General features: G+C 50.6%; 2 protein-coding genes across 3 annotated transcripts in view; both read right to left on the bottom strand.

Moving 5' to 3' along the window:
* Positions 1–591: 591 nt before the first annotated feature.
* RASL10B (RAS like family 10 member B) lies at positions 592–11,635 on the bottom strand. 2 transcript variants are annotated; one of them, XM_028499905.1, is made up of 5 exons: positions 11,432–11,635; positions 8,192–8,554; positions 4,512–4,567; positions 3,695–3,819; positions 592–3,026 (listed from the first exon to the last, which is right to left on the bottom strand). In XM_028499905.1, exons 2-5 carry the CDS (start codon positions 8,466–8,468, stop codon positions 2,756–2,758), a joined length of 729 nt encoding a protein of 242 aa, XP_028355706.1. In that variant the 5' UTR covers positions 8,469–8,554; positions 11,432–11,635; the 3' UTR covers positions 592–2,755. The 2 variants fall into 2 exon arrangements, with proteins under 2 accessions (XP_028355706.1, XP_007105623.1); XM_007105561.2 differs by lacking the exon at positions 4,512–4,567.
* A 4,802-nt stretch (positions 11,636–16,437) lies between these two features.
* AP2B1 (adaptor related protein complex 2 subunit beta 1) overlaps positions 16,438–26,907 on the bottom strand; it is a 130,699-nt gene continuing 120,229 nt past the window's right edge. The window contains exons 22-23 of the mRNA XM_007105563.4: positions 23,799–23,953; positions 16,438–19,063 (exon numbers count right to left, since the gene is read on the bottom strand). Of these exons, the coding sequence (XP_007105625.1) occupies positions 18,989–19,063; positions 23,799–23,953 (230 nt within the window). The 3' untranslated portion in view covers positions 16,438–18,988. The remainder of the gene's footprint in view (positions 19,064–23,798; positions 23,954–26,907) is intronic.

Raw genomic sequence — 26,907 nt, 5'->3', positions numbered from 1 at the left:
AGGGGGAGGGAGCTGGGGTGAGAGAGGTTTCCCCTCTGCAGCCCCAGCCAACCTTGCCAGACAGCCCTTCTCTCCTGGAAGAGGCTGCTGCATCAGCATCGAGGACAGGGACAAGGTCGCCCCGCACAGGCTCCTGCAGGGCTTCAAAGCTTTGCTCTGGGGGTTGGGAACTGAGATCACCGAGTCAAGAGGGATGGCTGAGAGCATTCCTGAACACATCGACACCCCTGGAGTTATGACGGGTGTGGGCCGGGGGGCTGCAGGGCCTCGGCCATGAGTGGAAGACACAAAGGCAGAAGCTGGGCTTGAGTCCACTTCTGAAAGTCTTCCCAAGAAAGTAGCAGGGGGAGGTGTTACGCTTCTCCTCTGAATGGTTTCGATCTCCTGGCGGGGGAGGCGGAGAGGAGATGGGTCCCCAGCTCTCTCCCTTTCCCTTCATTCTCCTGGTGGGCCTGGGCTTTAGGACTCAGGCCACCTCATCACCCAGACTGTCTGTCCCTCCAGAGCTCAGCAGGCAGAAACCCTGTAGGGCGTCCCTTCCTTCCCACGGCAGGAACTGAGCCAACACCTTGGTACAGAAACGAGGGAAAACACTCCCTGATTTTTAATCTGACTTCTGATCACAGCGCAGTGGGCGTCACACACACTTCCAGACCCTGTGGTGGGAAACCCTGGGGAAGGGAGGGCAGGGTGAAGGACAGACACTCGGCATGGGGGCAAAGGGAATCAAAGATCTGGGGTGAAGCGGGGGTGAGGGGGGGGGTGAAGGGGGCCAGCCAGGCGATACATTCCAACGGCTCCCACAGGGGGCAGCCAGAGGCCTGGGTCCCTCACCCTCACCTCAGGCGCCTCAGAGCTGGGGGTCGTGACAGCGATGGGGCAGGTGAGATGCTGTCACCACTCACCCCATCCCCCTGGTGAGTCAGGGGGCAGGGATGCAGGGGATAAAGGGGGGCAGCCCCTCTTCCTTACTCTCCCAGCCACTCCAAGGTGTGGGGGGGAGGGGAGCCACCTCCTCTGCTTCAGAGGGAGGCTCAGAGAGGGCAGGTCCCTTGCCCAAAGTCATGCAGCACAGCAGGGACCAGAACCCCAAAATACTTGACTGCCCAATGTCAGGGCAGTCACTGTCGGGCTGCGTTACCCCCAGCGAGTGGAGTGGGAATCACCTGGGGAAGCAGAAGAGAGAATCGAAGCTTCCCTCTCACGCTGGATCTGGATGAGAAGTTCGCCACCCGTGACGCCTCCCCCAGACTCCTCTCCATCACCACCCTGAGCTACCTGGTTTCCTGGTCTGTACGCCACAGCTTGGCTACATCGAGGCTAGGCTGTTCTCTCCGTCTCTCTTCTAACAAGGGACCTCGCCATCCTCCCACCAGAGCAGGGCTGAGGGCTCAGCCTCAGGGAGAACTTGGCTGGGCGCCGCCGGGGACTCGCACCATTTCTCCCGCCCTCCAAATCCCCCAGTAATCCCGCAGGTCACTCCTAGTATCTTCATTACTTTTGTTATTTCTAAATCGGTACAAAACTGACAGTGATCAGCTCCGGTGACAAGAGGTAGAAACTGGCCAGGCAGCCGGAGAAAATGGGGCGGAGTGGGTCAAGGCATGGGGCCAAGTGGTGTTGGGACGAGAGGGCATCAGATCCTGAGGGCCTCCATCTAGGGGTGGGGATGCCGGTATATCTCCCCCAAGCATAGGGGTTCCCATAATTCTTTTCCCAGCTCTGCCCCTCCCCAGATTAATCGGGGTAATCTGAGATTCGAGGCGGGCAAGGTCTGGGGCAGTCAGCTTGGGGTCAGATGGGGAGACAGGGTCTTCGCTGGCACGACCTGACTGCCTCCCTCCACACCCCGCCCACCACCAGACACCCCCCCCTCCCCCGTAAACATCTTCCAGTCTGGCAGACCACTCAACCCAGAAGGGGACAGAGGGCTGGAAGCTGGCATCATGGAAATAAATCTATCATTTGGGGGCATTCCCTCTCCACACTCGGTCAAGAAGAAAATGTCGAACCCAGGGGGTGATCGGACTTTAGGGTCAGGAAGTGGGTGAGGGGCACCCGGCAGGGACGGACCATCGAGTTAAGGCTGGAAGGTAGCTTGTTGCGTCTGTTGGGGCTGTTGGGCGGGGAGGTCTCCCTGGAAGCGGGGGGAGCTCTGCCTTCTCCCCCTGACTGATCCCGGACCTCAACCCTCGGACCCCGGTGGTGGTCCCTGGGCCACCCGCATCGCCCCGCCCCGTGCCGGTGGTGCTGACGGCCAGAAGGCTGGCCTCACGAAGAAGCTGCCGGGACGTGCGACAAGGGGCTGGATGAAATGAGAGCCCTGTGAACGAAGCTGGAGGTGGCGAGGGTGGGTAAGACAGTTGAGGACCAACTGACGCTTGGGCAGACAGACAGACACGGGAAAAGAAGACGCGGAGCAATGACAGACACACTCTCTGGAGGAGCCGGGTGCGGGCCCGGCCAAGGCAGCACCTCTCCACCCCCGCCCTCCGTGTCACGCGCTCACCCCCAACCCCCAGGGGCGGCGGCGCTCCTAGGGGCCCGGTCGGGCTCTGCACGAACTACAGCACTAAAGGTGGCCGTCCCAGGAAGACAGACGCGGGAGAGGGGTGAGGACTGGGCAGTTAACGGGAAGCTCCCTCTCGCCCTCCGCCTCTCCCGGGGAGGGCGTGGCTGCGGGGGCGGTCCAGGAGTTCTCTTCCTGCCCCGCCCCGCCCGGGCCTGCCGGGGCTGCGGCCCGCGGGGCCCGGCGTCACATGATGGCGCAGCGGTTGCGGCGCAGCGCGCCCTGGAAGCGCAGGGCGGCGTGCACGTGCTTGCAGCGGGCGCAGCCGACGCTCTTGAGCAGCTCGCTGAAGAGCAGCAGGATGTGCCAGTTGTACTTGGCCGAGCACTCCACGTAGCCACACTTCCAGGTCTTGCGCACCAGGTGTGACACGTTCCAGCGCGGGATCACGCGTCCGCGCTGCAGGTCCCTCTTGTTGCCCACGATGATGATGGGCGTCTCCGAGGTGCCGATCACCCTGCGGGGCGAGGTGGGAATCTCAGAACCCCACAGTCTAGTCTCACAACCTCCCCCACCCCGCCCCGGACTTCAAGAAGGGCGGGCTGACAATTACTGAGCCTGCGTGTCTGGAGCCTGTGCTCCTCAACAAGAGAGGCCGCGATAGTGAGAGGCCCGCGCACCGCGATGAAGAGTGGCCCCCGCTTGCCACAACTAGAGAAAGCCCTCGCACAGAAACGAAGACCCCAACACAGCCATAAATTAATTAATTAATTTAAAAAAAAAAAGGGGGGCTGTGCCTGGTCAGTACTACTACTACCATCCATCTGTTTCAGGCGCACCGCTGTAACTGACGCAACTGATCCAAAAGGTAGGTGTTAATGTTCTCCCCATTGTACAGATGAGGAACCTGAGCCTGGCTTAAAGTCATGCGGCTGAGGCGCCCTGGAAGTCTCCTTCCCCGAGCCTCTGCTCTTAACTACTGCACTAGACTAGCCACCCCATGGTAAGGGTCCCAAAATGAGTTAACAGAAACGGGAACGGCAAAATGTCATGAGTGTGCGTTTGAGTATGTGTGGGAACCAGAGGCACGTGACCTGTTTCCCTCCCACTGCACACTTTTCACGGGAAGTGGCCGGCATAGGGGCATCCACTAAGGTGGCAGTGGAGTGTATCCCGGCCCCTCACCTCGTCTCTAGGATCTGCTGGCGGATGGTCTTGATGTACTCAAAGCTGTCAAAGCAGCAGATGTCGTAGACCAGGATGTAGGCGTGGACGCTCCGGAGTCCCCTGCAGCAGGCATCTGCCCACTCCTGCAACACCCCCAGCCAGCACCAAGGTCAGAGCAGCCATAAGGGCTCCCCTTGCCCCCAGCCACCTCCCGCCACACACAGCACTCTCACCTGCCACTGCACCCTAAGCCTCGCACACTCACCGATCCCCAGGAGGCCAGGCCCAGGGCACAACAGCAGAACTCAGGTGTGGCTTCCCCACCTCCAAGCCAGGATGGGGCAGGGCCTCTGTCTGTCCTGCGCACTCCTGGAGCTGAGATCTGCCTTGTCCCATTTTGTCCCCCAATCCATCCATCCAGTCCTTTGTTCGATTACATTTATTAAGCGCTTCTACGAGCCCAGCCCTGAGCTAGTTGTTGGACCTGTTGAAATCCTCTCTATCTTCCCAGGCCTCAGCTCAGATGCCTCCTCCTCCTCTAAGAAGCCTTCCTGCAAGCAGGGGACTATTCCCTTCATCTTCTGTGTTCTAAGAACAGTTCAATTATACCTTGGTCAGAGCTGTTTCCGTGCCCAGGTCCCCACTTCTGCTGTGAGCTCCTGAGAGGACCAGAGTCCAGCCTTCCTCATTTATACATACCTCCTCCTCCTAGGCTCTTAGCAGGCTCTTTAATTGCACTACCTAGGCTGGTGAACCCTCCACGGTCCCGAATCCCACCTGGTCCGTGCTGGAATCAACCCAATTCCTGCCTGTAACGCAGCCCTTAGATTGCTACCTGATGTGCCCCTTCTGTGTGCTTCACTCTGTCCTCAGGGTTGAGAAGAAGGAGGCCTGAGGAGAAAAAGGTTGAGACTGGATGCCAAATGGGGGCTGATGTAGAGCAGGGCCCCAGGGCAGCTCCAGGGAGATGGAACTTCCTGAATGCCTGTGGCAAATTCTCTGGGAAGGGCCCGCAGCTCAAGCTGAACAGGCCCCGGGCAAGGCTGAGTGCACGCAAGAGAAGACTCCTTAAGAGATTAGTTAGCTAATTAACCTGCCAGCAGATGAGAATTGCAAGGGCAGCAGCAGAAAGCAGCCAGAGTGTGGAAAGAAGGGCCTCCCTGAAGTTTGGGGAGGCAGAGGCCTCCCAGGACAAGGGGAACTAGGGTTTTCTCTAGGAACTAGAGCCCCGGCAAAAGACTAGAGGGAGAGGCAGGCATATCTCCTGAGCCAGCTTATGAGCTGAATTGGGGTAGGGATCAGGCATGGAGGACCACAGCTGGTTCTACACTGCAGAGAAGGATTGAAAGGGGAAAGACTTGGGCGACAGTGGTGGAGAGTTAAGTCTGACTCCAGAAAAGCACTTCCCGATTCAAAGGCTTAGAAGATGCTGCAGTGGATTTCTCCAGGGAGATGATGTGGCATCTTTTCTTTGTGCTGAGTTTTAACTTCGGTGCAGGGGGAAGATGCTGAGGACAAATCTAAAATCATAGGAAACCATGAACTGGTTTCTCAGGCCAGGAAAGACTGTATTCCACTGGACACAGGACCTCTGGGAGCTTGGGACCCCAGAGTGTACGCTGTTCCTCCTCCATCCCATGCAAGGAGTGGAGATCAGCAGGAAGTGGGAGGGATGGGGAAATAGGCAGAGAGGCTCCCACATTCTTCCAGCTCTCTGCTGGGGAGAGGGAACAGCTGCCAGCCTTCCAGGGTGACAGCCCCACCTCTCTCCCAACATGCTACCTCCTCATGGGGGCCTCCAGGCTGCCTCCCACCCACTCCTCTCTGGGGGCTCCTAAAAGGGAGAGGAAGAAGGCTCCCGATTGGCTGGGTTGTCCCTTCACCCCTGATTGAAGGGAGGGAGCAAGAAAGCTCAGCTTGCCTTCCAGCTAACTCCATGCAGCATTCCAGATGCTAAAAGACCATTTTGGGGCTGTATCAAGACAGAGAAGGAGCAATGGAAACTGAGTCCAGTTCCAAGGACACAGGAGCTGAGGGAGCCTCAGCCACCTGGGTGCCAACCATGCATTTGCTGCTCATTCCTTTGGTGGGTTGCACACGCCCTCTAACCTCAGCTTCCTTCTCTGATAGGAGGAGAGAGGCTGCAGAAGCAACAGCTGAGACTGAGACCCTAGAAACGCCGCTCTCCTGGGCTGGATCTCATCTGGCATTGGGGAAGAATGTATTCTTATTTTCAGACAGTAACCACTGGGATTCTACTATTTGATCTTTGGGGCATGCAGGATCCTGTCTCAGCATTTCTTTGCTCAAAGTCCCTTTCTTGTGCTTCAGGGGTGAAGTCTTGGACATCCTTGGAGAGTCCAAAACTCAGGGTCAATCAGGAAGAAAAAGGCCAATGATCCAACAGAAAGATGGGTGAAGGCATTAATAGTTTTCAGAAAAAGAAAGGCAAAGGCCCTCAAACATATGAAAAGATGCTCAACTTCACTCATAAGCAGAGATGTAAATTAAAAGTACACTGAGATTATCCTATCTCATCTATCAGACTGTCAAAAATCCAAAAGTTTGACAATACACTGATGGCTTTAGGGAAACAAGGGCTCATGTAACATCCCTCACAGGAGCACAAACTATGCATCTTAATGGGGGGGGGGGGCGGGGTGGAATCTGGCACCTTCCAAACTCCAGTTGCATTTATCCTTTGACCTAGCAATGCCATTTCCAGAAATCGATCCCACAGATATGCCTTCCTGTGTACAAAATGACTATTACAAGGCTATTCACTGTGGCATTGTTTTGAAGCAAAAGTTTGGAAACAACCCACTTGTCCAACAAGAGGGGACTTCACAGTACATCTTTCCAATGGAATACAGTGTAGCCATGAAAAAAGAATGAAGAAGACCTCTAGATACTGACATGGAAAGATCTCCAGGTTAAAATGTCAAGCCAAAAAAACAAACAAAGAAAAAAACCCAAACAAACAAACAAAAGGTGCAGAACAGTTCTGTTTTTGTTTTAATGCAAGAAGGGGAGTGGAATAAGAATACATTTTCTTATTTGTGTAAAGAAAAACTGGAAATGTGAATAAAAAAACCAATGAGAATGGCTATAGAATGGGGCAGGAACTGGGGTAAAGACAGCAGGGGTGGGACTGAGATTTCTTTGGGTGTACTTTTTGTTTGTTTCAACAAAGTTTGGGCTTTTAAACTGTATCTTTCCGATTCGAAAATCGAAATTACAATTTAAATTACAATTACAATTTAAACACACAACAAAATGTGAAAAATAAACCCAGCTCAATGCACAGGACCAGAGCGGGATCTGAGCATCCACTCAGGCTACTGTTAGTCTCCTTTGGAGGAGAACTAGAACACCTGACCTTGGACCCAATGCCCTGACCTCACTGTTTCCAAGGCGTGATGTGTGGATCAGGCTTTTGTCTTTGGTGCTGACGCTCCCACACCTGGGATGGGAGAGACAGGTGTCCCCGAGGTTGGGCGAAGGTCCTCCTGCCCGGAGTTGGTGACACAGTGCTGAGCCTGAGCCCTTCCCCAGCCCCCAGCCCCCAGCCCCACCCGAGAGATTGCTGTATTTGCAGTTACAACTGGCCAAGCGGTGGCCCCTGCCCTGCGGGCCTCCACCGTGCCTAGCCTTCCTGGAGAAACTGTGCGTTCTGGTCAGGGGCTTCTTTGGTGAGCCAACATGTCTAGGGCTCAGCTTCCCCCTGCACCCGACCCCCGCTCAAGCCAGAGGTAGAGAGCAGGAAGAAGGACCTGGTCCTGTAGGCTGGACCCTGTAAGCCAGGGCACTGGGGGCATCTGAATCCAACCCCTGCAGGGAAGGCTGCCCCGAGGGCCAGTCCTGAGGTCAGGGGACAAAGCATCACTTAAGAGAAAAGGCCCTTGGGCAAGAGATCTGATTGGGGTCTCCAATCTCTGAGAACACACCTTTCCCAGGTCCCAGCCTTTTCTTCTGCTGTCCCTTCTACAGACGACAGACGACGTGGGTCTGAGGCCATGGGAGGCAGCGCCCAGAATATAAACAGGCATCCGGCGCTCTATGCCTTTCTCTCCACTGCCCCTTACCTGCCCAGATCCTACCTAGCTGAGACATCACCTCCTGTGACCCCCACCCTCACACACCTTCGTGGGATAGATGCCCCTTCAGGGCTGTCTTAGTTCCCCGCATCCCCTGCAATCGTGACACTCATGGAACTACGTAATAGTTGACTGTTTGTCTTCTCACCAGACTATGAGTTCCTTGAGAGCAAACTGCTCTGTTTTGAGCAGCATTCTACCCCAGTGCCCACCACAGGGCCTGGTACACATTAGACATTCATCAAATATTTGTTGAATAAACCAGTGCACAAATGAATGGATTCCTGGCACGGCTCTAAGTAGGGCGGCCCGTGGTGCAGCGCGGAGTTCTCAAAGCCAGCGATAGGGCCGGAGCCAGGAGAGGGTTGGGGTCCAGGCTCTCCTCCACCCTGTCCCCCACCAGCCCCGGCCCCCCTACCTGCAGCGTGTTGACAGGGAAGGCGCTGATGGGCGGGAAGTCGAGGATCTGGAGGTTGTGCACGTGGCCGTTCATGACGACAGCAGGCAGGTAGAGGCGGCGGGCGGTGGTGGGCACGCAGACCTCGCTGAACTCGTTGTACAGGAACTGGCGCACGATGGCACTCTTGCCCACGCCTCGCGCCCCCAGCACGGCCACCCGGTAGGTGGAGACCATGCCTCCCGCCCCGCTCCGCCACCTCGTCCTCGCCGCTGCCTGGGGCTCCCCCGGGCTGCATATTCCAGGGGCTGGGGGCTCAGCCACCGTCAGGACCAATCATCGCTGCCCCTGCTTGCCCTGGGCCCTCTGCGGCCTCCACCTGGACTGTGGGAACAAGAAGTGGGCTTGGTGGGCTGGCTTCTCCTTGGACGTATCCTGTACTTTTCCACCTTGCGGAATGTCACTGGAGCTGTTACTACTGCTACTTGGGATGCCTTCCCTTCCCCAGAGCCCCTATCCCATCTATCCAGAACCTCCCCATCCTTCCTTCTCCATTCTCCCTGCCGTCCATCCCATCAGTGGGAATCAACCTTTCTTGACTTGTATTATGGCCTGACTTTTGGCCGGTCTGACTCCCAGACCCGGGCAGGCCACAGAGCGGAGCGGAAAGAGCACTAGACTTGGCTTCAAGTCCCAGCCTTCCCACTGAGCCCGGGGCAAGACAGCAACGCCTCGCAGCCTTGGTCTCCTGGTCCTCAGGGGTGAGGCCAGGCCAGTGTGTCTCCGTGGAGGCAGTCCTGGCATTTTGTGGAGAGAGAATTATTTATCGAGCAGGGCATTTCACACCCCCAGCTGCCTGGAGGTACTTGCCAGCAGCAGCCTCTAGTGACCATGATGACCCAAAATGCGCTCCCCCCACCTTCCCAAGCACCCCCTGCTGAGAATCCCTGGACTGGCCCGATGGCTTTGGCTCTGGAGCGTGACACTTGTGGAGCAGTTACTCTAGGTCAGCATGCCCACGTGGTTATCCTTAGTCGATAGAGTATCCCCAGGTGATAGGTATTCCCACTTTGGAGAGAAGACCCAGAGGGAGGGAGACACGAGCCCAGGCACACAGCTGGGAAAGGCGGCTACTCCTTTCTACAATGTCGCAGTACTTCAGCTTCCAAGTTTAGTGATTCTAGCTGGCGTAGGCCACAGGCCAAGGGCTGGGTCTGATTATCCGGCAACCCCCTGAGCTCAGAGGACCTGGCATGCAGCAGGTGCCCGGGAAAGGGCTGCTACAGGATTGAACCTTGACATGGATTTGTTAGCTCCTTGCTTGCTCCGTTTCAGTGACTTTAGAGCATGGGTTCCTGGCTGTGGGTCAGAGGGCAAATCAACTGCCTGATCTGAGCCACATTCTGCACACTTATAAAGAAGGATCATTAGCCCCTAGTTCTGAGATAATCCAAGTAAACCTCTTAGCCAGGTGCCTTCTCTTTCTGTTGAGGATGGTGACCAGGGAGGCTGGTACATGCCTGAGACCTCCTGTCTGGGGACTATTCCCAGGAGGGTGACACCAGTGCCTGCTAAATGGGTCCAAGGCAGATGGGTTTGCTGGGTTTGGATGGGGCCATGCCTTCCAGCACATAGGCATGTTTTCTCTGTGGATGCATGCCCTTTCCACATATGCACAGCTCACAGCAGAATGTCCTTCAGTCCAGTCCGTCCTGGTTCAGAGGACCCAATCCACAGGGCATGTGCACATACAGCATAGTAAACCAACGGCAGGATCTGGAGTGAGATCCACCAGCATTGGATTCTCCGCTCTGCCTCTCACCTAAAGTGTGATCTTGGGCAAGGAACGTCATAGGGTGTTGTGAGGCCAGAGTAGGTGTTCAATAAACAATGGCCATTGTTATGCACAGGGGTCCTTCACTCATCGAAGGCTTTCCACGATCACAATGGGACCTCCTAGCCAACCCAGATGGGTCACTCTGCACTACTGCACTGTTGCTCACGTACAAGTAGTGTGTGTGTGTGTGTGTGTGTGTGTGTGTGTGTGTGTGTGTGTGTGTGTGTGCAATTCTCCCCATTTTATTGAAGGTAAAAACAAAGCCAAAGAAACCCCCCACAGATTTAGGGACGTGAAGACCACATAGCCAGTTGAGCTGTCAACTAAGACTAGGACTCTCATCTCCTTCCTGTCCCATGCAGTGTCCTTTCCCCAACAAGTGCTTCTCTATTTCTGTGAGCTCCCAACTGGGGGAAGTACCAGCCCCTCCTCCCCATAAATCCCTCCAGGGCCCTGGGCTTCTCAGGCATCCCTGGACACTGTCAGCATGGCAGAGAGCCTCAGCTGGGTTAATTACATAACCAGCACAAGCAGGTGGGGAGGGGGCACCTTAGGGGATGAAGAGAAGGCCAAGAATGCCAGAAGCATCCCGGCCTCCCCCTGGGTGTGGCAACTTAGAGGGATCTAGGATGTAGCCTACCTGCAGATTCTACTGGACAACCCATTCCCTGCCCTGAAATCAACCCTTTCTGGGGGAATAGCTGGGAAATAAAAGCGGGGCACAGGGCTAGAGCCAGGGAGGGGGTGCCAGAGAGGCCCCTAGGCTGGGGACAGCCTCCTGGAAGTCACCAGGCCCGGACTCAGAGGTGACTGGTGTCCTCTCCGGCTTCCCAGGCGGGGGTCCTGGGTCTAGGTGTTTGTTAATGCAACATCCCCAGCTGGGTGGGGGTGGAAGAGGGCTGTCCGGAGAGGCAGGGCCCAGGCCCCTGAGCCTCCCTTCCCAAGGCCTGTGCTCTGCAGTGAGTCTGCAGACAGCGCCCGGGGACATACACTGGGGGCCAAAGCCTGCTTCTGGCTCCTCTCCCCTGGACGTGGACGCCTGAGTCCCAGCCCCAGACTGAGGGCGGGGGCTTTGCAGGTCCCGTGGGCCGAGTCACACGTCCGCCCGCTGTCTGTCCCCATCACATTCATGTGGGAGTGGGTGGGTGCGGGTGTCGGAGGATGCTGAGCTCCCTATGACCTGATTGGTGGGAGTTCTGGGTGAGGGGGATGCCGAAGCCCAGCCTGCTCTCCGCCTCCAGCACCTCGCAGGCACCCCCCAACCCCGCCGCCAGTACCAGCTCTCACGTGGCCGCCCCGCGCCGCTTCCCCGCCAGTCCGCTGGCCCCCTCCTCCCTCCTCGCCCCCGTCGCCCCCCCACCCCATTCCCCCACCGACCCACCCCGGCCCCGGCCCGCCCGCTCGCCCAGCCTCCCGCCGCTTACCCGGGGCCGTCCTAGCTACCCCCAGCCCGGGCCGGCCGGCCGGTGGGGCCGCGCTCCCCCCGGGCTCCGGTGCTGCCCCCCGGCTCCCCGGCCCGGGGGGAGAGAGGTGGGAGCGCCCCCGGCTGCGCAGTCGGGGCGGGCTCAGGGCGGGCGCGGGGGGGGCAGGTGCTGGCCGCCGAGTGGGTAGGACACCTCCAGCCCGGTTCTCCCTCCGGAGCGCGCCGCCCGCTCGCGCTGGGAGGAGGAGGAGGCGGGAGCGGGGCGGGGGGCGGGGGGCGGGGGGGCGTGCCCCGCTGGCGTTCCGCTGGGTCCCTGAGCCTGCCATATTCACTTGGGAAGACCTGGACAAATTCTTTAATCCCGAGCCTCGACCTTCACCCCTTCCGACTCTCCCTGCGGTATTTTTAGCTCTAACCTGGAGGGCTGGGAGAAAGGGACCGGAGAGGCCCTAAAGCCTTTGGCTTCACTCCATATCCCACCCCCGCCACACACACCAGGTTCCCTCTCTAGGTCTCTTCTGACCCTTCCCAGTTCAGTCACTGGACGGGCGCCCACTGTGTGCCTTGCACCGTGTGCAGAGAGGCATCCAGACTCCTCTCCGCCACCCCACCGGAGGACTGCGAAGAGTGGTCACTTTCACCCTTCACTGCCGCAGGGAAAGAAGAGCAGAGCAGGCTGGCAAAGCAAAGCTCATCCCAGGCCAATGAATGACCTCCATCCCCTGAAACGACTGCTCCCCTCTCCTCTCCAGACGGGGTGATACCAGCATTTGCCAGGGGAGAGGGCAGAATCGCCCGTGTATTTATTCTAAAACAATCGCGGTCAGTGTCATTCCTCACGGGTAGCTAACATTTGATGAGTACGTGCCAGGCAGTGTGCTCCCAGCTTTGCCTGCATCTTCAAAGTTAACGCTCACAATACTTTGAGGTAGATTCTGTTTCCCCGGTTTTACAGATGAGATAGTTGAGGCTGAGAGAGGCTGAGTGACTGGTCTTACTGAAGTGTAAAATGCGGAAGACAAAAATTGGGTCTCTAGCGGGGCAGCCACCGACGAACTTGGCCAGGGGCCCACAGTTCATCAGGGAGGCCAGAAGCACACACGTGGCGCGAATATGCGCTGTGTGCTGAGTCAAGGTTCTGGGGAAGGGTATAGAGGGAGCAGGCCAACTAGTGAGAGGGGTCAGGGGAGGCTTCAGCGGAGGCAACTTTCAAGGAAGAAGCCTTGAAAGACGTGGATTTCGGGTGCCAGGGTGGGGGAGGGTGTGGAAGAGGAGGGTTCAGATGAGAGAAGTTGGGAGCAATTACAGGGGTTTGAGAAGGGAGTGCAGGACACAGACAGGCACGGGGGTGGGGGCGGGGGGCTGGAAGCACAGGGAGAGGAGGCTGAGAGGTTGGTGGAGGTGAATTCACGAAGGCCTTGATTGCTGAGGAAGGAGTTGGGATCTAGCCCTGTTTGGCTGGGATAGCCTGGAAGGGTTTTGAAACAGGGCAGCAACCTGGTCAGAGGTGCAGGGAGGAGGAGGGGGAAGCTGGGAGAGATCTCCCAAGTGCTTTTACCCCTGGACCCAGCATCCTGCACTGTGACTTCCTATTCTTTCTAGTACTAGTGGGCTGAGCACCCTCCCAGTCGCTCCCCTTCCCTCTCCTGTCCAGACAGAGTACAGTGGTTACGAGCCTGGGCTTCAGAATCAAGCAGATCTGGAATTACGTCCTGGCCCTACCACTTACTATGTGACTGAAGGCAAATTACTTGAACGCTCCCAACTCTATGTCTTATTTGTAAAATGAAGAGGTGATCAGCTGTCCCCACAGCATAAATGAGCCTGTGGTGTGTAGAGTCTGTAATGCAGTGCCTGGCGTAGAGTCTCACTGTGTGGCCTTTCGTTTTTCTTTTCTGTTTTAGAGACACAGCCATTCAGAGGGAAGGTTGAACATGACCTTGGGAAAGCATTTCCATTTATGCTAAGTCGGCTCCCGGGTGTTGGGTAGGGCTTTGAGAAGAAGGGCCAGGGCAGCTAGAAGCAAATGCAGGGCTGAGAAGGATACAGGGGGCCCCCTCCTGGAGTGCCACTTTTGTTCTGGAGACATCAGATTTACTGGCCCTGTGGACTCGCCAACGGTCAACCAAGTCAACCAAGAGACTCCTAACTTGATTAAATCATCCAGGCACTACCAATCCCCCCAAAGTATTTGAAAATCTCTCATCCTTACCCCACCCAAAGATCCCAGAATTTATGTCTACTCCCCCAGGCTATGGCCCGCCATTCTGGTTCTATTTCAGCCCAAGGGAGACTAGAAACGAGAAATCATGCAATGCTCACACACACCTTGCGGCCAGGCTTCTCAGAATTCTCAACTTAGCTATACTAGGAGAATACAAAGCCACAGGTTCATTACCGGGCCTCACAATGGCTTGCAGTGATAGGTCATTTAAAGCATTATATCTTATATAAAAAAACAAACCCATAGTATTAAAATGCAAAACGTGCCTGAATTTAAGACTCGGTTAAATCATCTTGGTTCGCTGAGAGTCACTTTGGTCTAAGGATGTATGCCCCTAGGAGCCTGTTCACTCTATGATTATTAGGATTACCTTGGTGAAAAAACCTGAGAGGCTCTGTCCTTAGTCTGTGGCTCTGGTTCAGCTGAGGACGCCTGAGGTTTAAGGGGATGGAATGCATGGGTCCACCTGCAGCATCTGAAGCCCAGACATGGAGCGGGACAGAGAGGACGAGGACCCGAACCTGCCACTCCGCCGCCCTTGCTCCATCGTAGCCGAGGATCCCACTGGCTTTCAGAAGCTGGCTAGCCAGATCCTGGGGCCTTTGACCGTAAGTGGAGAGTGAATGAAACAAGGGAGGGAAAGGCAGAGGCTAGGCTAGACTTGAACATCCTCCTCTAACTCCTACCCAGTGGGAGAAGGCGGGTAGTGGAGTTCTCTCAGTCCCAGTGTTGGGGCAGTCCTGTCTCAAAAGGATAATTCCGGAAATTAAGTCCATCTGGGTCTAACCAATCCCTAAATTAATCTTCCTCTTGTTGGCAGCATCAAGAACGGCAGGGCAAAAGCTAAATGAGAAACTGAGATGGCAAGTTTGGAGCCAACTCGGAAACTTTTCAAGAAACATCCTTGTTGCTAATAACATGTCTGGGGGCTGGTGGGGATTCTAGGATTAGTGTTCAGGAGACAGAAATGGGTAACAACGGGGGAGGTGTGATCTTTCCCAAGTGCCACACCAGGTATTAAAATAAACAGGCTCTTGCCTCCTGGAGCTGGGGGTGGCAGGAAAAGAAATCTGGGTCCAAGCAAAACCAGAAAAAGCATCAGTGCATAAGGTGGGAGTAGGAAGGCTCCAACCAGGGAGTCCTCAGCTGTTCTCTGGCCTCAGAAACAATGTACCTGAGATCTCAGTATTTCTTAGTTGCCACTGGTGGCGGGGGGCGGGGGCAGAGGAGGATGGTGCAATCTCCGGTGGAGGTCCGGGGGCCAGTATACCCTGCTTTTGGAGACTGAACACACCGGGACCTTAGGGGCTTAGCAAGGCTGGCACTTGGCCTGGTGGCACAGATGAAAGGAAGCTGTAGTAGCTAAGGGCAGAGGGAATCAGAAGACGTGGCTTTGCCTCCTCTCACCTGAAAAATGGGGATAACGCTCTCAATTCACGAATGGGCAGGCAGCCCGTGCATAAAAGTGCTTTACCGTTTTTCAACTGCCACAAGAGCACCATTACTGCAGGAGAGGCAGGAGGCAAACAAGTGTGAGTCTTTCTCTGGCAGTGATTCTCAATCCAGCACTTCTAGAAACATGGGAGGAGTTTTTTGAAATGCAGATTGCCCCAGGCCCCACCCGACTGGCCAAGAATCATCAGCCTTTTGTGAAAGCTCTTGGGTGATATCAGTGTGCACCCAGAGAGTTGAAAGCTTCTGCCCTAAGGATTTTCTTGGCCAAAATTGACATTCTTAGCTGGTGAACCCAATGAGACCTCAGTAAGGCCCATCCCTCTTCATATCTCTGACTCTGAACCTCCACAAAGACCACCCTGACCCCACTCCACCCCAAGTGTTATTCCTATTAGAGCTCGGGCTAACTGCAGCCAGCACAGGGAGACAACCAAGAGCTCCTAGCTGCCAAAGGCAGTTTGTTCATGGTGTTTGGACATCCATGTAATAAAAGCAGCTACTCTGCTGAGCACGGTGCAAAGCACCTTACCTACACTCACTCTACTGGTGAGAGAGGCTCAGGGCATCTGGGCATTGGATCCCTCAGCCTCCTTCCCCCACTCCAGGCTGTGGGAGACTTCAGGCGCTGTCCATTCACCACAACCAGGGGCAGGGCCTCTAGCTTGACCACACCTGGCTCACGTGACCCCGGCAACACAAATGCAGGTGATTAGATCTGAACTCCTTGGGAAGTTTGCTTGAAAGCAGCATTAATTCTATCCACTTGGGAACATGCAGGCCCTGAGTACAGATCTGAGAGGCTTTTATACATTCATTAGTGAAACGTCCTGGGTAAGAGGACACAGACGAGCAGCTCTGGTGTGCTCCTCTGCCCCTGTGCCTGGCTGGCTGCCTGCCCCTGGACCATCTGCTTTGGGTCCTAGCAGGGGACCTGCCAGGGAAGACAGATCGGCTCCAGCGAGCACTCCCTGCCTGCGGCGAAATGCCTGTGTGGTGATGGCGATACGGGGCTTGGTTAAGAGGAGCCTCTGAGACATATGATTCTTCCTCAGGCCAATCTTAACATTTCATCTGGCTAAATCCCTGGGAGGGTTAGGGCAGCCAAAAGGCAAGTTCGAATAGCATGGTTATTAATGCCCATCCCTCCCTTGGCCAGCTGTGTCTTGTCCTGGGATTGTCACTTCTGGGAACAAAGTACATAGGCACAAACTTCATTTTATGTAAATGAGAGTTTATTGACGAAGACAAAGTCAAGCTTCCCCCGACCCCCACCCTCCCCAAGAACAGATCCCAACAACAAAAGAATGATAAGCCTTCTCAGGGCAACGTTTACCCCCCCTCCCCTTCTCTCCAGAGTCCCAAGGTTCACAACACAGACACACAAAACGGGCTCGGGCGAGGACAGACACTCAGGGAATCTCTGACCAGCAAGAGTTCTGGGTGTGTGTGTGTTTCCCTTGCCCTTTGTAAGACACCAGCTGACGTTACAAAGACATACTGAGGCAGAGGAGAGGGGAATGCAGGGCAATCTCCACTCCGTTCCCCAGTTTGGCCAGGGTTGAGATGGGCCTAAAGGGAAGCTGTGGTGGAGGCAACAGGCTCTGTCTCCTCAGGAGAGAGGTCCTTTCCGTGGAGCAGAATCCCTCCCTAACTGCTCAGGGGCAAACCGGGAGGCAGCCTCTCCAAGGAGTGAAGAAGAGTTCACGCGCGGATTGGCTCAGTCAGGTCAGCTGAGAACAGCAGCTGTTTCCCCTCACTGCCGGGAAGGCTGAGAGAAGCCTGGTTTCAGGGGTGGAGAAACGTATCTTGGTGCAAAATTGTCTTGTCTGCTTACCCTGACACACGCTCTTCCTTCTGGAATTGCAGTTTGCTTTGAGATGAGAACACTGCATTTGTAGTGTGGACCTTCTTCACTGCTTGTATCCAACTGACTCCACGAGTGATTTCCCAAAAAGGGGACTCTACCCACCTGCTTTTCTACCCCACCTGTCACCAACTGACCCACCTCCCACACGCAACCCTGTGCTACTCCCTGTTCTCCACGTGCCTGAGGGGTGGTGAGCGCAGGACATGGCTCCTGACCCTCACCCCAGAAATTCTTCTCTTGGAGATTCTCAAGGTTTAAGAAGCTGTTTTGGGGGACCTGCACCCCCAAACTTTGCAAGTGATACGAATCAGAGTCATTTCACTTGCGACAGGGTTGGGGGGTAGTTTCTGCTCTTGTTTTCTATGATTCCTCCTCCTCTGGGACTCACTCTTAGGTCTGGGTCCTACATGAGGCCTTCGGACCCAAGCGCCTCTGATTTGAGCAGGGGCATCTGAGAAGCAGTCTTGGTCACGGACCCTGAATCCTGGGTGCCGGTCGGCACAGATGCCCACAGATGAAACAGTGTGAACACTGCTAAACAGACTGGTGTTCCAGGCATGAAGCATTCTTTGAGAGACCACACCCAGTGTGTCCAGGGGGTCCTCACATCTCCCAATCTTTGGAGAGATGAAAAGAACCGCTTGGCCCTCTGAGGTGATCTCAATTGCCTTGGAGCCTAAGCAACACAGATGAAGAGCAGATAGGAGAACTGAAGGATCAAGTGAATCTGTGGCATCCCGAAGCTCACTCCATCCCTGCACCCCTCCTGCTGGCCTCAAGAAGTGTGGCTCCAGGAGACTATTAGCTACTCCTTCATTCTGGCATGAGGATTTACCTTCAAGTCCCTGGAAAGATGCTCTGCTGCTACCGTATGCCAATGCATGGAGCGCCAGAATCTGAAGTATGAGAAGAGCCATAAAGAAGCAGGCACAGAAAAGGTAAAAGAAAGGCATTGAAGGAAGAAAATTATGGAGATGGTCCTGCAGTGAAGACAACACTGATGAGGAATTAGGAGACCCACTCCCCCACCTCCGCTACTGATCAGTGAACAGGCCTTAGGCAATAACACCCTGTTTGTCTTTTATCTTTTTCCTTTTTAGAAAAACAAGGTTGGGTAAGTTATTACTTAAAGTCTGTTTCTACTCTAAAACTAAGATTTTAGATCTGAATTGGACCTGAGAGTTAAAATAAATCCAGAGCAGGAGATGGGGGAAGGGCATTTTGGTTCCTGTTTCCCATCTCTACTCAAATTCCTTAATCAGTGTTATTAACAGATCAGATCAGTGGAAAGGAATGTAGTAAGTTCTCATTTTTCTCAGCCTCAATGCTGACAGGCCCTATTTCCTGCACCCTGCAGCACCATTCAAGAAAGACCACCATTCCTAACTGCAGAGCATCAGAGGAGGCGATAATACGGGGCAGGGGGAATCACAAGGAAAAGGAGTTTGGAGAGAAAAAGAAGTGATCAGGGACAAGGCTGCCACAGACAAAAAAACCCCTAAGGTGGTGGGCAAGAAACTGCATCTCTTCCTCCAGGACTGTGTGGTTGTTTTAACACTTTTTATCAGTTATACACTATTTCCTCAATTTCTCATATGTACAAAAATATAAAACAATAAAGTGCAGTTTACGTTTCAGTGACACTTTTCCTTGCTTTAATTTTTTTTGTCTTTTTCTGCTTTTGAAACGAGCTCTCGATTACAAAATATCAAACTACACTCAAAAATGCCAGCCATTGGCACAGGATGGAGAAGCCCACAAGTAAGGACAGATAGCAGCAGGTGGCACGAGGTGGGAAGTGATTGAAGCAGTGGTTACAAATGGTCACAGGAAGCTAAAACTATCCAACAGGTTGTGCCCTAATGTTAGCACAGGTTAGACTAGTCACTACCTTGGTGGGTGGCCTCAGTGTGTTTGGGTTCAGATTCTACACGGCAATACAATTTTCTTCCAGTTAAGAGTTCTTGGCTTGCACCGCTCACAGGGTGGCCAGAGGGCACCGGACCAGTCTATTAGTTTTTCAAAATGCTGTCGTAGACCTGATAGATGTACTGGGAGACTTCAGGAGCTCTACACTTCAGCGACAGCTGTTTGGAGGAAAAGGAGAAGGAAGATTAGCACAGAGGCTGGCATTAACTCGAAAGGTATCCAAGTACTCAGGACAAGGACACCTCTTCCTGATAAAAGGGGAGAAGAGCTTCTACCACTGAGTAGCCAAACAAAGAGATCCTGTTAATAGGTTACATGGGTTTTAGAATTTCAGTTTAACCAATGTCAAGCTGTGCTGTGTTTCCACCCACTTTCTATGTGGGTCTATGAGGTTAGGAAATAATCCATATGAAAAAATGTAGGGGAAAAGCAGCTCTACTGCTTTGCTAAGAGTCATAGGGACTACTACCAAATGACCTTTAATGTGGTCGTCATTTCAGCTGCCTGCTCCGGTTTCTATCTGACAAGGATGGTTATCTTGGTCCCAATTCAGGAGGATGTATATTCAAGTAAAATAAAAGCATAAGCTAGATACTAGCTCCAAGGTACTAGTCTTTCCTGTATTACATTGAGGAGAGCATACACTGTTAAGAAGGGAAAACAAGAACCAACACAAAAAGACATTTACATTTCATTTTCTGCCTCTTATTCAGAGGCAGAAATCTTATTCAGGCCTATCAGGTACTTCTGATACTACTCTACTTCTCTACCACCCACCACCTCTTCTTCTAGTCTAACAGTTACCAAATTAAAATTAAAATATTAAAAAGATTTCAATGTTGAACACTGAGATTTTCACTTTGTGGGTCAACAAGTGCAAAATTTAAACCCAGATTTGGACTCCTGAATTGTACTAGATTAGGCAAAACACTACTAACAATAACATAACAGCAAAACCATGCAAACTACATTTAGAACCAGAAAATTTAATACTTGCTTTTTGTATTACTGACATCATTGCTCTTGCCTATTAAGGTAGATTAACAAAAGTTGTCTTTAACGACGTATCACCATGAGATTTTAGATTACCTCTTTATTCTCTCATTAGAGACTCTGGATGATTTAACAAAGTACAAAAGGTGAGAATATTTTTGGCAAAAATGTCAAGAAGATGATTGGTCAACCCTGAACTTCTTGAGAAAACTCAAATCCTCAAAACTTAGTGATATTTTCAAGATGCAAAACGAAACAAAACCAAGCCAAACAAAAGAACATCAAAAGAGGCTCTATTTATTTGTAGCTTTAATATTCAGTCTCTAAGGCATTTGCAAAATTGCTGCTTGACATGAATCAGAAAGACAATTCTGATAAATGTAGAACAAAACAAATGAACAACTAATTTAAGAATATAAATACGAATAGAGGACTTCCCTGGTGGTGCAGTGGTTAAGAATCCGCCTGCCAATGCAGGAGACACGGGTTCAATCCCTGGTCTGGGAAGATCCCACATGCCGCGGAGCAACTAAGCCCGTGAGCCACAACTACTGAGCCTTCACGCCACAACTACTGAAGTCCACGTACCTAGAGCCCATGCTCCACAAGAGAAGCCATTGCAATGAGAAGCCCACGGACCGCAACAAGAGTAGCCCTCGCTCGCCGTAACTAGAGAAAGCCCACGTGCAGCAACGAAGACCCAACACAGCCATAAATAAAGTAAGTTAAAAAAAAAACACAAAAACAAACGAGTAGAAAATAGCTCCCTTCTTTGGTCAAAGTTGCAGCTATAGGCATTTCCCTGACTTTCAAGCTCCCTATAGAGGCAATCTGTACCTCCTCCTCCACAGCCTCTTCACTGTCAGTGTTGTAGAAAATTCTCATGGGAGAGTATGTGGGTTCAGAAAAGGAGGAGGAGAGGAAGCTAAAAAGAGTAAGAACTGCCTAAGGGAGTTAACTCCCAGACTAAAGAGAGGGTAGTTCCTCCCCTTCAAAATACTGTCCTGTATTTTTTCACATCTTTGTAGCAATACTGGAACTTCCAACTAGTTGGAGATCCACTTTTTCGTTCACGGGTGATAGGGACATGTTGCCTTCCTCAATAAAAGCCCTATCTGCTAAGGTTGGCACTGGCAGGGGTCATGGACTGACCACGCCTGGACCCTGAGACTTTCAGCTGCTCTTTGGAGGGGGAAGGAGGAGGGAGGCCAAGGAAGAGAAGGAAGAATCTCTCTTTCTGGACTGTTCTATCACCTCCCTGCCCCAGACATCCCAGCCTTTAACAAATGGTTAAGTTTAGACTTAAACCCATTCCTTGCTTTCCAACTAGTACAGCTAAAACAAGCCAGAATAAATTAAAAAAAAAAAAAAAAAGATTTTGTGTTTTTTTTTTTTGCTAATTCCTAATGCAAAAGGGAAACATACATAAAGAACAAAGAGGCTAAAAAATCTGACTTAGGACTCTGGGTCTCATTTTACATGGCTCCTCAGGGAAAAGAGGCCTTACCAGGGTTTTAACTTTGGAACCGCTAGCCTGCTTATGTGACACATCTTTAACACCAACCACTCAGGAATGCCACCCACCTAGACTCATCCCCCCTGCCTAGGTAAGCCAAGGACTTACACATCCACTTCTGGTTTATAGCCTGGAACACAGACTTCTTCACCTGGGACAAGTTATCTTCCCAGGTGAGACAGAGCTACTTAGAGATGTGAGGCCTCTTCCTCATGGGATAAACATACTTTCTTAATGAAATACAGTAAGGGGTTGGGGGAAGTGATTTGTCATGTAGTGCACCACTACTTGGTCATAAAAAAACCAAATTATTAACACATGCAATGACTTAGATAGATGTCAAGGGTATTATGTTAAGTGAAAAAAAAGTCTCAAAAGGATACAGGCTGTAGGAATTGAATTTATATAACACTCTTGAAATGACAAAATTACAGTAATGGAGAACCAACATACCAGTGGTTGCCATGGGTTAGGGCTGGGGTGAATGTCTAACTATAAAGAGATAGCAAGAAGGAGTTTTTTTGTGGTGATGGAACAGTTCTGTATCCTGACCATGGTGGTGATTATACAAATCTATATGTGTGATAAGATTTCATAGTACTGTGCACTCCTTAACCAAATAAACTAAATTAAGAGTACTGATGTAGAAACTGGTGAAATCTGAATAAGGTCTGTAGTTTAGTTAATAGTATTGTACCAATATCAATTTCCTGCTTGAAAATGTACTATGGTTGTAAGATGTTCTCAATGAGGAAAACTAGGTGAAAGATACATGGGAACTCTATGTACCATTTTTAAAACTTTCTGTGAGTCTTAAATTAGTTCAAAATAAAAAGTTTTTAAAAATTTTAAACTATGTTGTTACTAAGAGGTCCTTCTCAAAATTCTCACTATCCTTATAATGAATAGAAAGAATATGGTAGGAAGTGTTGAGATACCTGAGTTCTACACACAACTCAGCTACCAACAACTTATGTGATCTCAAACAAGTCATTAATCATTCTTAACCTTGGTTTCCTTACCTGCAATCTGGGGGTAATCATGCTTCTTTAACCTAGCTGAGATGGAATACTATATACAATAAAATAATGGATGATAAAAAATAAAACACACACAAATATACACACTTTGAAGAAATTTCTAGGGAAGCAAATGGAGTTATTTTACAAGACCTTGATTTTACAGTGAAAACCTGTCCCTCCAGGAAGAGCACAGAGGAGTTTTCCTTTCTTAGGGAGCTCAAGGAAAATGACAGGGTAGTTTCTTACAAAAAAACCAAGGCACTGGAGGTTGAGGAGGTGGGTGGGAGGAGCGTACACTTTATGAGGGAAGCCTGAAGTCTCTCAGCTCACAAATGCTTGGACAAAAATCTAGCTTGGTGGGACTCAGTAGCTCACACACACACACACACACACACACACACACACACACACACACACACGCTAGTCCAGCTTACTTCAAGGGAGGGAACTAGTGGGGAAACACCAAGAATGTTCAGTTCTGGGTGGTATTATTTCCTTGATGTATGCTAATGAAAACAGGCTTGCCTTAAAATTAAGGAAAGGAGTCACAGACTTTTCTCAGCTACATGGCTAAAAAGCTCCCTTAATCTACTGAATATGAAGCTTCCTCAGAGTTATTAAATTCAAAAGCCTTAAACATAACAGAAGAATAAGATATTTCCCCCATCCCAAGGGTTTTTCTTGTCCTTGACAAAATGCAGATGACAAGCAGCATCCTATTGGGAGACTGCATTTTACAACAGCAAACAAACACCGGGTGCCTAGGGTATTAAAGCTTTGTTGTTTAACAAAGCAACTGGCTCCTCCCCTAAAAATACTGCCAGGATTCCAATTTTAGTCCAGTGTGGTAATGAATAAAGTTTTCTAAACTGAAGTCCCCTTACAGGCTGTGAAAGGTATGTCCCATTTTGCTTTAACTTTTCAACAACCATTTAGGACACACAACACTGCTAAAAAAGGCTCATATGTCTGGGATTCTGATATCCTAAGAAAAGCAGGAATGAGCTTGAAATGAGTTACAAAAACAATCCTCTTAGCAGCTTGTTATAGTACCACATGCATAGATATGCTAGGTAAGTATTAACCAATACTGATGAAGTTGCCAAGTTTTGTGAGCAACTCTGTATATACCAGGAGTCTGAGACACTCGTGCTGCAAGGCACTGTGCCTGCTGGACGGGGCAGACACTGCAGACAGAAGGTCTTCTAAGGAGGTAACTGGGGACTTCTTTACTGACTGCTTGTTTTGGATACCTGGTGTCTGAAGCACCTCTACCAGGTCTTTCATGGATGCTGAGAAAAAATGAAAGGACTCTTAACCCCCTCCTTGAACCCATCTCACCCATTCTGAGAAAGGACTTACCGTGTAATTGGGGTTTCCTGGCTGGATACGTAGCTCGGCCAAAATCCAAATGCCATTAGTGAGCTTCAGGGATTGGTACAGCATGTCCTGCCCTTCCACATTCCTCTTGGCAATAGTATAAACATTGTTGTTTTGCAACTTGCTGGAAACAGTGTCTAGAAACAGATTCAAAATCCAATACCTTCAGTTAAAATATCAAACAAATGTGCTATGAGCTATGTGTGCTCAAGTCTCCTGAGAAGCACTGTTACATGCATACATGCACATTTAAGAAAGCCCTTCTCCCACAAGAGCGAAGGGTAAGGAAGAAGCTCCTGAAGTGCCCGTCCATCACATTCCAGGACAGAAAACAGAATAAGGTGCAAATAAGCATTAGTATAAGAATCACCTGTGGAGATTATGGTGGGTCTAAGGAGTTGGTAATCTTAAACTAGGTGTTAGACACGTAAAAATGCACTGACGAGGACAAAGACAGAAACAGGTACATGGGTGTGCCACAGTGACTGCCACGTCAGATTCATCTCTCCAACGCTAGTCCCAGATTCACGGGGATACAAAACTGACACTCAAATGCACAACACTGCCTCGCAAGTTGCTACTACTTCACCGTGAGCCATTCTGGCCTCAAGTGCCAGGATCAGAAAAGCAGCCAGTTGCAGAAATCCTGCAAGTCAAATTTATTAATCTGGATGTTTAAGATTTTTTTTTAAAGGCAGACAAATGATTTCTTACATCTTAAATTAAATTATTAATTTGGGAGACTACCATGCCCCAAATTAATAATGAAACAAACTGTCTCAACAAAAGACTCTGAGGAAGACTGAAGTTGTGCAAAGATGATCGCTCCAAGGCCCTGTAAGCCCGGCTACCGCTGCTGGTCACAGTGGAGGACTTCACAGTCACCAACACAGGGTAAGAACAGGCTGGCGTTTGGGGTCTTCCCTGTGACTACAGCATCAGAGACATGACATTCTAGAACTAAAGGTCATTTCTCTCTCCTTGTTCTCTGACTGCTAACATGAGATGCTGCAGCATCACAGAAGGAGAAACTTTAAAAACACAGATGATAAACACTACTTCTTTGTTGATAGTTTATTATGTTCAGAATTTCTGATGAGAATTCAAATTACTCAGGGACTAAATTCTCTCCACATAAAAACCTGTCATGTTTTATTGTGCTCTCTAGGAAAAGGCTGTTGTGATGGACAGTCTTTCTGTTCTCCAAGACAGTAATAAGTTCTCTGAGCATAGGGATCCTAGAGTTTTTCATCACTGTATTTCCCACAGTATCTGGGACACAATGGATACCTGCCATCAATACCTGTGAATAAGCCTCTGACTCAGGTGTTGGAGACGCCGATATGTACATAATGCCATAGGCATTAAAAAAAATCTATTTAAGACGTTTCTCCAAAGAAGAAATACAGATTACCAATAGGCACATGAAAAGATGCTCAACATTTCTAATCATTAGAGAAATGCAAATCAAAACTACAATGAGGTACCACCTCACACCAGTCAGAATGGCCATCACTAAAAAGTCTACAAACAATAAATGCTGGGAATTCCCTGGTGGTGCAGTGGTTAAGAATCCGCCTGCCAATGCAAGGGACACGGGTTCGAACCCTGGTCCGGGAAGATCCCACATGCCACGGAGCAACTAAGCCTGTGCGTCACAACTGCTGAGCCTGGGCTCTAGAGCCCGCGAGCCACAACTACTGAGCCCACGTGCTGCAACTACTGAAGCCCGGGAGCCTAGATCCCGTGCTCCACAACGAGAAGCCACTGCAATGAGAAGCCCGCACACCTCAACGAAGAGTAGCCCCCGCTCACTGCAAGTAGAAAAAGCCCACGCAGCAATGAAAATCAAACGCGGCCAAAAAATAATTAAGTAAACAAATTTATTAAAAAACAAACAAACAAACAATAAATGCTGGAGAGGGTGTGGAGAAAAGGGAACCCTCCTACACTGTTGGTGGGAATGTAAGTTGGTGTAGCCACTATGGAAAACAGAACGTAGATTCCTCAAAAAACTAAAAACAGAACTACCATATGATCCAGCAATCCCACTCCCGGGCGTATATCCAGACAAAACTATAATCCAAAAAGACACACGCACCCCCACGTTCACAGCAGCCGAGACATGGAAACAACCTAAGCGTCCATCGACAGATGAAGGGACAAAGAAGATGTGGCACATATATACACAATGAAATACTACTCAGCCATAAAAAAGAATGAAATAATGCCATTTGCAGCAACATGAATGGAACTAGAGATTATCATACTAAGTGAAGTCAGAAAGACAAATACCATATGATATCACTTATGTGCAATCTAAAATACAACACAAATGAACAAACCTATGAAACAGAAACAGACTCACAGACATAGAGAACAGACCTGTGGTTGCCAAGCGGGTGGGGTGGGGGAGGAATGGAGTGGGAAGTTTGGGTTAGCGGATGCAAACTATTATATACAGAATGGATAAACAACAAGGTCCTACTGTACAGTACAGGGAACTATATTTAATATCCTGTGATAAACCATAATGGAAAAGAATATAAAAAAGAATGTATATATGTGTATAACTGAATCACTTTGCGGTACAGTAGAAATTAACACAACACTGTAAATCAACTATACTTCAGTAAAAAAAAACTTTCTCTGCTAAGAAAAAACCCCTTTATTTATTTATTTATCGGAAGTATAGTTGACTTACAATATTGTGTTAGTTTCAGGTGTACAGCAAAGTGATTTGGATATATATACATATATATGTATATACATACACTTACACACACTTTTTCAGGTTCTTTTCCATTATAGATTATTACAAGATACTGAATATGGTTTCCTGTGCTACACGATAAATCCTTTTTGTTTATCTGTTTTATATACAGTAGTATGTATCTGTTAATCCAATACTCCTAATTTATCCCTCCCCCACTTTTCCCCTTTGGTAATAGTAATTTTGTTTTCTGTTTGTGAGTCTAAAAACCACCTATTTAGAAGTGGTCTGATTTTGGAGGTAGTTTTTTTTTTTTTTTTTAATTGGAGTATAGTTGATTTACAATGTTGTGTTAGTTTCAGGTGTACAGCAAAGTGA

Source organism: Physeter macrocephalus, chromosome 14, assembly GCF_002837175.3.
Source record: "Physeter macrocephalus isolate SW-GA chromosome 14, ASM283717v5, whole genome shotgun sequence".
Lineage (NCBI taxonomy): Eukaryota > Metazoa > Chordata > Mammalia > Artiodactyla > Physeteridae > Physeter > Physeter macrocephalus.
Note: the sequence above shows the minus strand (reverse complement) of the source record. Positions and strands in the feature narration are given on the sequence as shown.

Coding starts and splice junctions, on each gene's coding strand:
- RASL10B (XM_028499905.1), bottom strand. CDS start 8,468: ATGCAGCCCGGGGGAGCCCCAGGCAGCGGCGAGGACGAGGTGGCGGAG. Junction 4,568..8,191: donor TCCCTGTCAACACGCTGCAG/GTAGGGGGGCCG, acceptor TTTTCTCCTCAG/GCCTCCTTCTTCTCAACCCT. Junction 3,027..3,694: donor CAGCAGATCCTAGAGACGAG/GTGAGGGGCCGG, acceptor CTCGCCCCGCAG/GGTGATCGGCACCTCGGAGA.